At 44.8% G+C, this 13,830-nt stretch overlaps 1 protein-coding gene across 1 annotated transcript in view; it reads left to right on the forward strand.

The window, feature by feature from the left end:
• Positions 1-6: 6 nt before the first annotated feature.
• The window catches only part of CNNM2 (cyclin and CBS domain divalent metal cation transport mediator 2), a 111,592-nt gene continuing 97,768 nt past the window's right edge, over positions 7-13,830 (forward strand). The window contains exon 1 of the mRNA XM_009074238.1: positions 7-949. Within this exon, the coding sequence (XP_009072486.1) occupies positions 55-949 (895 nt within the window). The 5' untranslated portion in view covers positions 7-54. The remainder of the gene's footprint in view (positions 950-13,830) is intronic.

Below are 13,830 nucleotides of genomic sequence, written 5' to 3' on the forward strand. Positions count from 1 at the left end.
CACCCGCCCTGGGGTGAGACCACCTGGATCTACCATGACGGCGAGGACACCAAGATGATCGTGGGCGAGGAGAAGAAGTTCCTGCTGCCCTTCTGGCTGCAGGTCATCTTCATCTCGCTCCTCCTGTGCCTCTCGGGCATGTTCAGTGGCCTCAACCTGGGCCTGATGGCCCTGGACCCCATGGAGCTGCGCATCGTGCAGAACTGTGGCACGGACAAAGAGAAGAACTACGCCAAGCGCATCGAGCCTGTGCGGCGTCAGGGCAACTACCTGCTGTGCTCCCTCCTGCTGGGCAATGTCCTGGTCAACACTACGCTCACCATCCTGCTGGACGACATTGCCGGCTCTGGGCTGGTGGCCGTGGTGGTCTCCACCATCGGTATCGTCATCTTCGGCGAGATCGTGCCGCAGGCTATTTGCTCTCGGCACGGCCTGGCCGTGGGCGCCAACACCATCTTCCTCACCAAGTTTTTCATGATGATGACCTTCCCGGCCTCCTACCCCGTCAGCAAGTTGCTGGACTGTGTCCTGGGCCAGGAGATCGGCACGGTCTATAACCGTGAGAAGTTGCTGGAGATGCTGCGGGTCACCGACCCTTATAATGATCTAGTCAAGGAGGAGCTCAACATCATCCAAGGGGCCCTGGAACTGCGCACTAAGACTGTGGAGGACGTGATGACTCCCCTCCGAGACTGCTTCATGATCGCTGCAGAGGCTGTGCTGGACTTCAACACCATGTCTGAGATCATGGAGAGCGGTTACACCCGCATCCCTGTGTTCGAGGGTGACCGCTCCAACATTGTGGACTTGCTCTTCGTTAAGGACCTGGCTTTCGTGGACCCCGATGACTGCACTCCACTCAAGACCATCACCCGCTTCTACAACCATCCGCTGCACTTTGTCTTCAACGACACCAAGCTCGATGCCATGCTGGAGGAGTTCAAGAAAGGTGGGCTCGTGCCTGTGGCGGGGGGTGTGGGAGGGGACGTGCTGCTTGGTGGGGGTCAGCATCTACCTTCTTTCCTCGAGGGAACTCTGCAGAGGGGCCTCTGGGATCCTGCTTGCACAGGGGCTTGGGAAGGTGCCTTCAGGACAGTGAGTGACTGGTATTTAGGCGTCTGCCGGATCTGCTTGTTCCCTGGGCCAGAAAGCTGATACCCAGCTGGTATGCGCCCCCGGCCTCTTTTCCCCACTGCCCTGGGATGTGTGTGTGGGCAAGGTGCCAAGCAAGGTTGTTTTCTCTCTTGCTTTTTCCACTCCTCTGTCCCTTATAGTGAGAACCGCTGACGGGAATCTGCGGCCGTTCCTTGGCTGTGTCTCCTCCTGCTTTTTCAGCTGGGCTGGCCGTGAGGAGCGGGTGGGCTGCTCGGGTGTCTCTCAGGCTTAGTGTGCACACACGTGCTGAGATAAACAAGGCGTTGGAGCTCCATTCATAGGCTCAGCTGAACGACCTCAGCTCTCTGCTCGTCTTCCAGTTACTTTGATTGACACTTTGATCTTGTATTTCATAAATTATTTCAGGGTCTTAAGATATGTTTGACAGCACCTGTTGGTGCTGCATTTCAGAGTTACAGTTTTTTCCCCAGACTTCTCTCCACCTCAGGATCAGCAGGGACATGACCCTTTCTACCTCTTTGTAGCTTGTGTACTGGTTGCATCAGAAGGGGACTGAGGCTTTCTGGCCTTGTCTTAATTGTAGGAGGCGTTGGCTTAACAAATGCATCTTTATTCTTGTTAGAAGCTCTTGCTTACGAGAAAGGAAAAACCTTTTTTTGTGTTCCTTTTTAAATCTGTTCCTTTCCACAAGCCAAACAGTAATGCTATATGGCTTGTACAAGGAAGAGCTTCCAAAGAAGTAGTTAAGTGAAATTTCAAACTGTTTGGATGTGTGGGCTCCTGTGCTGGAAAAGTGTAGGCCGTTGCAGTGCCACTGGGCTGTTTGTATCTGGGGAAATCTGATCACAGTACCATGGAGCAGCTCAGTCCCTGGGACATGATTTGACTTAAAGGGGAGGTCCCACAGGGAATATTTGGGTTCACCTTTTATCAACTGCAAAAGTTACCTTGAAGAAAACTTTGTGAATGGTTTTTCTAGATGATAAGTTTAAATTACCACTTACATTTCAGGTGTTGTTTTGTCCACATGCTGTGTTTTGGCACCTTGGCCTTTGAACTCCTTATTCCTGCTTAACTCAGTTTTGGGGATTTGGAGGGATATCTCATCTTTATTTCATCTTCATGGATAGAAAGTGAACATATTCTTGCTTTCTGCTGACCAGTGCAGCAGTGGTTGTCTTCATCTCTTTCTGCCTCTGTGTAGTGATGGGGAAATCTTACTTGGGTTTGGAGCTGTAGAAGGAGAGATGAGAGAGAGCCTCCCTCAGCTGTGCTTTCTGCACTGCAGGATCTGCAGCTTGGATGTGAGAAGCTCAATGATGTCATTTAACTGTTAGCTGGTTAGGATGGCTTTTGCTGCGTGTGCAGGCAAAGGGTGGTTCTTCTCCTCCCCAGCCCCCATTGTTCAGATTTCAGGTAGCACAATGAGGTTCTTAACCTGTAGTGAGACGTGTTTTTTTTCTAGCTCTGTTTGCAGCATTGTGTCTGAAGAAATGGATATTATGTCGGTCGATTTGTTTCCCCTGTCTGAAAGGGTGGAATGCACTCCTGTGTGTTAGCATAGCAGTCTTTTTATTTAACAACTGGGAGAATTAGGTGCATGTTTTAATCCTGCAAGTGTGGCTAAGCCAAACATGCCTCCTTACACTTCCTGAAACTGGTGCTTAAAATAGGCTTCTTAAAATTTCTCTTGAGTGGCTTGGAAGGTGCAGAGCAGAGATCACTTTCCCTGGTAGCCAGAGGGCTTCTCTTGCCTGCTCTAGGAAACATCCCAGTAGCACAAGCTTAGGATGACTTCCCAGTGTGCGTGTGTTCCCCCCGTGAGATTGCTCTGTCCTGGAGTAGTCTCTGTAGTTGTGAATCAATTTGGGCTAGTTTGAGCATACTTAGGTGTTTACTCCAGAATCACTATGCTGGTTGGTCTGTATGGACAAGCCCTGTGTTAGGACCAGCTCTGTCCTAACTGGTTTCTCTTTAAAAAGTGCAGCTGTAGTGGAAATAAACGGCTTCCTGTGTGTCCTTTGAAATGAATGTAAATACTGATAGCTTGCTTGATCTGGCATAGTGTGGTGTCTTTTGCAAGAGCTCTTCCAACTTTCTTTTTCAGAGCAGCCCTGCCAAATTCCCATGAGAATGTACAAATTAAGGGTGAGAATCAAATTGCATGATACTCTCCAGAAGAGTGTTGAAAATAAATAAGCTTGCAGTTTTTAATCATTCCCTTCCCATCACAGTGACCTTCCACCACAGCTGGATTGCTTTAAAACTCAGGTGTATGCCTCCTTTTGATACCCAGGTCTCTGCTGCCACTGTTGGGTGCAATGGGCTGCTCATGTGGTAGTGCTGTCAGTTGAATTCTTTAGTTTAAGAAGAGAGGATGGCTTTTTTCTAACAAGTTTGGTTATTAGCTGGGAAGGTGGGGTTTTGAAACTCACTTTTTGGCCAACATTCTTAACCTAAATATGGAATGGAGGGTTACAAGGAGGAGATTAAAAGCCAGGCACAGCAGGATGTATATCCTTAGGCTGTTGCATGGAAGATGAAATGGGTAGTTCTGATGAAATGGGTAATTCTGTACTTGTTCTGGTGCTTAGGCTGAGCAGCTGGAGGATTTGGTCATGGGCCTATTAGCGTTCTTTGACTACAATTGCAAAATAAGTATCTGTTTGGCTTCTATGCTGCCAGGCAAGAAACTTAATTTTTAGAGAGAGCTGCAGCACATTCCCATTCTCTTGCTGCTCCAATCTCTTAAAGTGTGAATAAACATGATTTCTAAAGCAGTTTGCAAACAAGCTTCTCTTCCAGAAAGCATGGTTTAGTTGCAAATAAATAAATAACTGTTGAAGGAGATGCAACTTTCTGTTATAAAAACAGACCTTAAACCTCTACCTGCGCTGTCCAGTCCACTTGCCTGCAAGTTGAGCAGACTGAGTGCTTAATTTATTTGGATGTGTGGGCTCCTGTGCTGGAAAAGTGGAGGCCCTTAGAGTGCCACTGGGCTGTTCCTACCTGGGGAGATCTGATCAAAGTACCATGGAGCAGTACCATGATGGAGAGTCATTCAAATTTAATGCGAGGAAGTGTGAAGTACCTTTTGTAGTGGCCTAGGAAATGACTTGCCTGACTTTGCCTAGTACAAAGAGGTGTCTCATTTGAAGTAACTTCATTCCCAGCTCACCTGATGTTGGCCATTGCTGTAAAGGGGAGCAAGGTGTTACCTGTTCCAGGACTGATTTGTGTCTTGGCTCCTAAGATGCAGCAGGGAGTGAATGAGCCACAAAGTCATTTTTGGTAAGAAGAAAGTGAACTGTCTCCACTGATCTCCTTTTTCTTGGTGACAAGTGTGTGGGTTTGCCTTTTTTTTAATTTTTTTTTTTAGCATTATTTATTCCTTTTTGACAGTTTTCTTAGGTCTCTACTCAAATGCTCTCTGGCACTTGCTCTTGGTGTTTTTCACAGGCAGATCTGTGTGTGTGTGATCCTAAATCCAAAGCATTCTATTTCTAGCTCTTTGCCTGCCAGAGCTACAAGAATTCAGCTTGAAAAGCCTCATGTTGTGATACTAATATTTCAAGATTGGCCCAGTTTCTGCAAGCCATTGTGCAGCTGTGTTCCTGGTGGCCTGGATGGCTTAGGAGGGCAGCAGTTTCTCAATTGGAGTCCTCCTTATCTGTGGACTTTGAGTCATATGTTTTGATCTTATTTATATCTGTCTCCACTATTATTTCATACTACAGATCACAGCTTAATAACCTGTTGCAAAGAAGTCACAATAACAGTGTGCAGCAGTTCTGAGCTCTTGTTTTCTGAATCACATGGCAGCCTTGAGAAAATTCCTAGATTCCTTATTAAAGTCATTGCCAGCTGGACCTTAAAGGATTGCTCTTCCCTAAAAGCATTGTCAGATTTAGCTTGATGATGCACACTTCAGGCTCTGCTGGGCTTGTGTTGTCTGTTTTTAATAATGTGTATGTTTGATGTCTATATTTAGTGTGGACATAGAAGAAAAACATTGTCCCTTTCTTTTCTAGTTCCTCCTCCCCCTCCAACGAAAACCAAGCCCCAGCAGCCTGAAACATAAACCCTTTACTTTCCAGGGTGCAGAGAATACCTAGACCTACTTACTGCTCTTGGGAGCACACAGATCCTCTTTTTGGAAGCAGGTAGGACAGCAGGTAATTGGTAGCTCAGGGATCCTAAGTTCTGCATTGCTATTGTTGGTTTGAGGTATTTTTTTTCCTGTTGTTAGGTCGTTTGGTCTGAGGGTTTTTGTTTTTTTTTTTTTTTCTGTTATTAGGTCACTTATCTTTCTGGTGCAGCTCTAATCCAGGTTTGTAGGTGTCTTCTTTCCTGGTCCCTTTCAAGTTTTATGAGTTCCCATCCTGCTGAGCCCAGTTTTCCCCTGAGTAACTTCTATTTGATAGGTCTGAATGCTCAGTTTCTAGTTTATCTAGCAGGTTGTCTCTCTCCTGGGCCTTTTTTTCCGTGCAAGCCTGTGACTGCAGCATTACGAGAAACTGGAAGAAACTACATAAATCCTTTCTGGGATTATGAAAGGCATGTAAAACTTCTTCTTGGAAAACAATGTTGTTTTCAAGGCTGCTTGGCTAATAAAAGACACCTCCTGTCATCCTTTTGGGGAGATTCTTAGAAAGGGAAGGGTGTTGAGGAGATCCAGTGTGGAGACTTCTCTGTGTGAAGAGAGTAGGGGAGTGGTAGGTGGGAAGGAATTTGCCACCAAGAAACAGAAGTCTTAGCATGATATGCCTGCAGATTTGTTCCCTGAGCAAAAATTGCATGTGGGTGTGGGGGTTGCCTCGTGACAAACAGTTTGTTGGCTGTCTGACAGCGTAGCGCCCGCAGGTGCTGCACTGCCAAGAGCTTTGCTGGCCTCGCAGAGCTCCTGGGGGATGAGTGCTGGTTGCACTGGAGAGGAGAGGATGTGGGTTACTGCAGGCAGCCCTCCTGCTGGCATGCCGAGGGAGAGGCGCCGAGGGGAATGCATCAGGGAACAGCTCCTATTCTTCCCGGGCTCCCCACTGTGAAGCTTTTTTAAGGACCAGGAGAAGAGATGCTACTTGGAGAGCAGCAGTGCTTTTTCACCCTGGTCTTGGTGAGGAGCCCAGCTGGAGGCTCCGTTCTGCTGCTGGGAGTAGAAAGAAACGTGGTTCAGGGAGAGGAGTAAGTGAATTAAGTGGCTTGAGCAATAGAGGTTTGTGTCTGACTCCCGTGTTGGATGTCATCCTCTGATTGCATTTTAACCAATTGCTTGAACTGTTGTCATTCGGTAAACACAAGAAGTTGCCTTTTTCTCCCCTCAGCTGTTTGCTAAGTTAGCAAACGCTTTCCTGCACTGAAGCTCATGGGAGTGAATTCCACCACAAGTGAACCGTGTTCGTATCTGCTTTCTCTGTGTCTGTAAAGGTTATCTGTAATACGCACAGATGTAAACTTCAGGTCAGTCTGTGCAGTCAGCAGCATTTCATGGCCAGTTTTGGAGTAGAATAGAGCAAAGAGACAGTGTCACCTTTTGAGCAAATTGAGCTGTGCAGGAAAATGATCAGGTAGTTTAACCATTGCAGTATTCTTCTGGGCCTGAGATTTTTGGAGTTTCATTTATTCTCTGCTGATGTGAGGTTCTGAGGTTCACTTTCTCAGTGAACTTCAGTTGACTCTGAGGGCATAAGAACAATGACAATGAATCCTCTGCAGTAGGTTCATATCTGACGATGGCTGCGGCTGCTTGGAGGAGTATTAGAAAAGAGCCAATTAATTTTGTTCCCTGCGGAAGCTTACTGATCTCATCAGGCGGCAATTCAGGAAGTTCTGGAACTAAAGATACTGTCTTTATTATATAGCCTTAGATGCTTATTTCTCTCTCTGAGTGTGTCTAATCAACACTGAACCTTTGTCAGCTCTTGCACATAGACAAACACCAATAGTGGGTGTCTCCTGTCAGTAACTCTGTACTTCTAGTGGCAGAGAGAGGATCTAGAGGCACATTTCTGATTGTCAGTTCTGTATGAAGCCATCCAAAGGTAGGTTTTGTTTTGTCAGGCTGTGATATCACTCTAGCTGGTAATTTAGGAAATGAGGGAGTGAGCCACCTCACCCTTGATACGTGTTGTGAGCCCAAGTCCCCTCCCTTTTTTATTGAAGGAATCATTTTAGTGAGTGGGAGTACTGTGGAGGCTACTAGGCCCCTTAACTTGGAACATCAATGCCATTAGACTGTGGCAAGATCTACTCATCTTCCTGGTGTTGTCTAGTGTCAGATTTTGTCTTGCTCACTTGGAGGGCAGACAGTGCACAGGAATTAAGACCTGGAGATTTCTGTGTCTGACTACTTCACCTCTTCTAAACACTTGCAGTGTGTGCTGTAAGTCAGTCCTACAGCTGCTTAGTCACCATGGAGTAGGCCGGGAATGAAAGCAGTGGCTGAGCAGTGTGTTGAATGAGTCTGTATACCATCCAGCTGTGCTGGTTTTCATTAATACTTAACAAGAGCTCACTTTTTCATTAGCTTGTGTCTTTCCAGAGCTGTCGTGCCATTGCCAGTCTAGGTTGACTAATTGCACTTCTGCTATTGGGTCCCTTGCAATTTCACTATTGGAGCTTGTAAAACTAGCCCTCAACGCAGAGTACCCCTGTACTCTGAACCATACCCTGGTGAGTGTGACCTGGCACTCTTGTTAATTTGACAAGGTCCTGAAATACAGCCTACCAGCTACAAATAGGAGTATAAATACTTGGTGCTAATGAGCTACAGCCCACAGCACATGGCTTACAGTCCCAGATCAGGTGGTTGATCCAGCCTGGCTCCTGCCAAGGTCACTGAGTCATTTCAGAACTATTAAGTGATGGGGTTTTGTTTTACTTTTCACCTATGTATAATCATAGAAAATGATATGCATAAATCTGTCATTAGACTTATTCTGGTGGAATCCACCTTTTTCCTTGGCTGAGAAATCGGCATGGTCCAATAGTTCTTGGTAGAAGAAGCTATGCTGGGAATAAACTAGGGCAGGTGTGATGGTATACATCTGTGTACATCTGTTCATGCCCATCTGTGAGAAGGGCATGAAATGTAAAGCTGGTTAAAGAACTATAAGGGGAAGAGATGACCTAGTTACCTCAGTTTGGGTGCTCTTACAGAGGTAGATGTAGGGAAGAGAAAGGGATGGCCTAGAACAGGTGAGGTGTTCTTTTGGTGTTCTAAATAACTTTTTATACAACATCGAGTAATGAAGTTCTGATTCTACCAACACATACTATTCTGAGTTCAGGCAGAGGAATTGAAGTCTATGGAAAGATTTCCCATAGCTTCTTAAAATACCCAAACCAAGCCCCAACAAAAAAAAACACCAAAAACCCCACTGATGTTCTGACTCCAGGACATGCAGCTACTCAGTGCCTTTCACAAAGTGGACTTGAAAGAACCAGGTCCCTATTTGACACTCCTACTTGAAACACAAATCTCCAATATCAGGATACATGGCAGTGAGATCTGTCGTGCTTGGGGAGGAACTGAATGTTCTTTTGACTTGACACTGGAATTTCATGTACCAGATCTGCTTAACACAGTGGCCAGCTCAGCTTATCTTTCCATTCCTGGTTCCCAATAGCAGAGGCTATGATTCTTTAAAAATTGTCTCCATTAACTCCTTCCTTTTTTATCCTTCTGTACTCAGAAGTGCTCTCCTCCCTGTTTGTGCGTTTGTCTGTAGTAGCTTTCCACCCTGGAGAGCCTTAAGTAGGGGCCCTCTGAGACCTTTGAGCCATTGTTCTTGTGTTTTCTGTTAAAATTGCAAGGGAGCCTTCCTGAGTTTTGATCGACAGCCAGTTTTCACTGAAGAATGACTTTCAGGTTTTTTCCACACTTCTGTGCTGTCTCTGGGACATCATGTGGGCTGTCTGCCTTTGAGGACTGGGTTGTAGTACACAACCTGTAATGCCAGAGGTGTCTGGGTTGGCTGGCACGTTGGAAATTTGGTTTCTTAAATGGGTGTTTGTGGTTATTTTTCTGATTTAAAGATGTGAGTCAGACTTGCTCTTCACCTGCTGGTGATGATATCTGCTTGAGAGGACTAGTCAAAGAATACTAGAAAAGCAACTTGTCTTGTAACCAACTTGTCTTAAAATATCCAAGCCCTAAATTAAACCTCAAAGCTAAGAAAGCTCATGTGGTTAGGACTTAATTGTCTCTCTTTATATTGAAGCATTTTGCTTGTGAATTGTTGGGCAGTGTTTGTGAACCAACAGCCCTTCTCATCAAGGAGCTGTACTTTGAAGGACAGTGTGATGCCTGTCAATCTGGGAGTTGAAACCTGATTATGAAGACTGCAAGAGTTACAGGTTAACACAGCTCTGCTGCAGTTACTAATTAACTGAGCAGAGCTTTGCTGCAGCCGAAGGCGCTGGGGCCAGAAGATGAGAGCGCATGTTTAGTACAAAAGATCCATATGGTTGTTTTCTGTACTGCTTTCTGTTGGGATCGCACCATTCCTCTGCTGGCAGTCCTGAAAGGATCTGCTCTTCAAATGAGACTGGTGTTGTAACATTGCTCTCTGCAGGGTGAACTGTGCCATCAAGACCAGGTTCCTACTTCCTTGGGGTTCTTTCCCACAGCAAGTGTGAATCAAAGTTGGGGTTTTTTATAGTGAATTTATTTATGGTGGCATAATCTCTTATAGTGATATGACAGACCCATTTGTGATGGTTGATCTTTGTGGAGGTGAGCAAGGCTTTATTTTCCCCATTTGTCTGTGGGTAATGAAGGCAGCAAAAATGCCAACTCTGCCTTAGTTGGATATTCTGCTGCCAGCTAAGAATTTTAAGCAGGATCTTGTCATTTCTGGTTTCGTTCCAGGACTCCACCTCTGGCTTTCAGAAGATTCTCGTGCCTATCCTTTGCACTGAGGGGTTCAAAGTGCAGCCCTTGGCTGAAAGTGAGACTGCAGGACCCCTCTCCATGCAGCAGTTATGTGAGGTCAAGGGCGATCAGTTGCCTTCTTTTATTGCTTGTGAATTGCTTGTCAGCAATTTCTAGATTCCTACAAAGAGGAAGAAAACCTGCCAGTGTGAACTTGTTCTTGATAAAAATTTACAATTTGGCATCAAAAGTAGGTATGACTGTGGGTTTTAGGCAAGCTTCAGGCTTAGTTCTTCCTATTTTGCCTGGGACATCTTTCCATTGGAAGCAAGCACAGCCCTTACAGTTACAATTCCCGTACACAGCAAGTGAGACAGGGACCTTCAGCTGATATTGCAGGGCATCTAGTAAGAGGCTTAAGTTAAATTTTGTATTAGTTAAGGTAGGCTGAAGTTGTGAATTAGTTATTCAGTAGCTCTAACTTGAACTTCCAGGGACATCACTAAGTTTTTGATTCAAGGTAAATAAATGAGTGTGACATGTTTTGCTGTGTGAATTTGTGTGAGATTTTTCTCCCCTGATATATAACCGAGGTATGTGAACAAATAAAGCTTTTTGGCTTTCTGACTTTCAGCTTTTATTTTAGTGTGTTGATTCAGTGTGTGAGGAGTGGGGGAGGAAGTATCTCTGAAGATACTTGAAGACTTGCTGCCTAGGTGTTTCTTTTCTTCCAGCAGAGGAGAGGAATAAGGGATGCCTCACTGGAAGCTGGGGCAGTGGACCTGTGAATAGCTCACTATATGGACTATATGGTTGTAGAGGTATGGGATTTATGCTGCTCATCAGATGTGATCTGGTCTTGTTGCATACTGGTTCTCTACCCTCACGGGGAATAACTTCTATCTTCTTGTTGATATTCTAGTTTGCCTGGAGCCTTTTGGAGTGGTTAGGCTTGAAAACACTAATTTCAAAACAGCATATTTCAAGAACTTCACACTGCTCAGAGGGACTATTTTTTTTACTATTCTTAGCGTTGAAGAATTGCTTGTGCTATGTGAATGGGATTTCTCCCAGAGAAATCAAAATTCCTGTCAAAATCATTGCCTATTTTCTCACTTAATAAAAGTGCTGTACATCACCTCCTAAAGGTTTGAGTGCTACTTGCAAGAGAATGGGAGACTTTCTTGTATTCCATGAAGAGGAAAGCCATCTTCTGTTCTTCTATACTAATGTATTTGTGTTTTCCTATGATGCTTACAGCATGCTTATAGCTCTGTTCCCTTTCCATAGGATGGAGCCAGCCTCTCTTTCATAATCAGGACTGACAGTTTTGAAGGTCTTTCTGTTCATTTGACAAAGGCCCAGAGGGGATTTACGATCACTAATGTGAAACCTCTTTGCCAGTAGCTTACTGGCTTAATTCAGCTTGTATTGTGTTGTCTGAAGGCTCCCAAGGAGAACCTGGCAATGGAGAAGTTGCACAGTTCACCCTGTAGGCAGTCTTGGTGGGGGGTGAAGTTTCCCTGGCGTGGGAATCCCCTGAGGTCAGAGCTTGGGGAAGGCAACTGGGGCAGTGAAAAAACTTAATTACTTACTGGGTGCAATCTCCAAGAACTACAGCAATCTATTGCTTGATGCCAATCGTAGGGTTGAACCTGTGAGTGCAGTTGCAGTGTGTGCAGCCAAAGTGCAAACAAAATACAGTAGCTTTCGTCTTTCCTGCTTGCTTCAATGCCCCTGGGGTTAAGGGTGGGGATGAAAGTTTCCCTGTACCGTGTAATGCACCAGAGATGGGAATCCCAACCTCTCCTCCTCCTCCTGCCTGGGCACACCTGCTGTGCATAGGATGAGAGGTCTAGCAGGAGAGCTCTGATGTGAATGGCTTTATTCTGTCAATGTTTTGGGGTTTTTTTTTTCTTTCCAGAACAGCTGTTTTGAATTTTCCAGATTTTGCTGTAATCTTTGAACAAGCTTTATTTTATTATGAGAGAGACAGTGGGGAAGGGTGTGGGGTAGAGTGAAGATACGCATACATTTGAGTGTTGAGGGCATATTAGTTTCTGATTCCTGGCTGAAAACTGGGTTTAAACTTGTTGCTTGCCTGCTGTTTGAACATGGTCCAGTGGTAAGAGGCTTTAATACATTTCTTCTTTGCAAATCATCAACCTCACATCTTCCAGTAAAGGAAAGAATTTGGGAGTATAGCTTCCAAGAGTAATAGCCCTCTTAGGCCTATGCAATGCACAGGGTCCAACCAAAATGTTCCAAGGAAAATATTCAGAAAGGGGGAAGTTGTCTAGCTGTATTGCTGATGGTTTTGCATTAAAACTACTTGGCTTTGCAGACAGATCAGTATGCGTTTTTTTTTTTCAGACAAACATGCAGCCATCCTGGAATTAATTACGATGTGGACTATCTTAATCCAAGCATAGAGTAGAAAAAATAAGTAAATATCTCTTACTTCCCTAGTTTATATTGATGAAACTCTGTAGTTTGACATTGTTCCCGCTGTCTGATTAATCTGTAGCTGGAAACACCCTTGGAAGTATTGCAGGCTGCTTCCAGGTACCCTTTCTACTTGCATCTTCTTCCTAAACAGTAGAAGGAGTTGAGTGTCTTAAGCAGTGCTTGAAAGGTTTAAAGGAGGATGCTGAGCAAAGAGGCACCATGAGGAGTCTGGTAGGCTTGGGGATTTGCATGGCATCTGGGTCTGATTTGATCTTGCTTGAAAAACACTGGAACAGCAGTGGCCTGCCAGTTTTTAGTGTGAACATTTAGGAGGGAATGAAGTGCTATAAAGGTAAAAGATTGTTCTAACAAATGAGGTCATCTGAACCATCCACTCCAGTGCTGCAGTTAGTATTTGTGACAAGGAATGAGTATGTACTGTGGTTAAACATGTACTCCCACAGTTAGGGGCAGCATGCAGTTTCTGGGAGCAAGAACTCTTGCTGTGGTAGTGCCCATGAACAATTCTAACAAAAAGAATTCTCATCTCTCTGTTTTCTGTGGCTTTGAGGATGATTAGAACATAAACCCCCTGAAGATATGACTCAATGCAGAAGTTCTTGCAGACAGGAACAGATTTACTGACTTTAAAGCATACAGGAAACTTAACGTTCCTATTCCTTCATTTTTTCCTTCAAAGTGGAAAGATGACCTAAGGAAATCAAGGGCTTCAGGTGAGTTGAGAGTTGGACAAGGATAAAGTGGTGGGCTTTATCTTTCGGATTTCCAAGCGCTGTCCAAAGTTGCAGTTGTCTGTGGTGCCTTCTCATTGTGCTTCAATTACTCTGCTCTAGAATGAGGACTTTTTTTTGTCCTTTTCCGATGTATCAGCTGAATGCGTTTGTTGCAGACAGTATGTTTTAGCTTTTCTGCTGTAATTTAGGTTCTATAATAGCAGTTGGTTGCTCATGTCATAGCTTCCTTGCATTACGATTGCAACTTTCTTTAGACGGTGACTCAGATTTTGTTTCTCTTTCCTTGAGTTCCTTGGCTGTCAGTGTCTTTATTTAGTGTTTTCACTCTCTTTTTTCAGATCAATGTGTAGTTCTTCTGTCACTGTATGTTGGCAGAAGGTGAGGAAAACCAGAGAGGCACTAGGAGACAGTGGCAACAGATGAGATGAGGCCATCCATTAGGCAAGTGTGTGGAGACAGCTAAGGTGAATGCCCTAGGGTTATGCTCTCTTCTGTGAAGCTTTATGGCTACTAAAATTGCAGCTGGAGTTCATTGTTGGGTGCTTTCTAACCTCTTACTGACACAGAGGGTTTTAATCTGTTGTGTTTTCCTTATTGTGTCTGAGATGCCATTTACCCTTTTATCCTGAGCTGCTTAGC

Source organism: Acanthisitta chloris, unplaced genomic scaffold (genome assembly GCF_000695815.1).
Source record: "Acanthisitta chloris isolate BGI_N310 unplaced genomic scaffold, ASM69581v1 scaffold1165, whole genome shotgun sequence".
In the NCBI taxonomy this organism is placed as follows: domain Eukaryota; kingdom Metazoa; phylum Chordata; class Aves; order Passeriformes; family Acanthisittidae; genus Acanthisitta; species Acanthisitta chloris.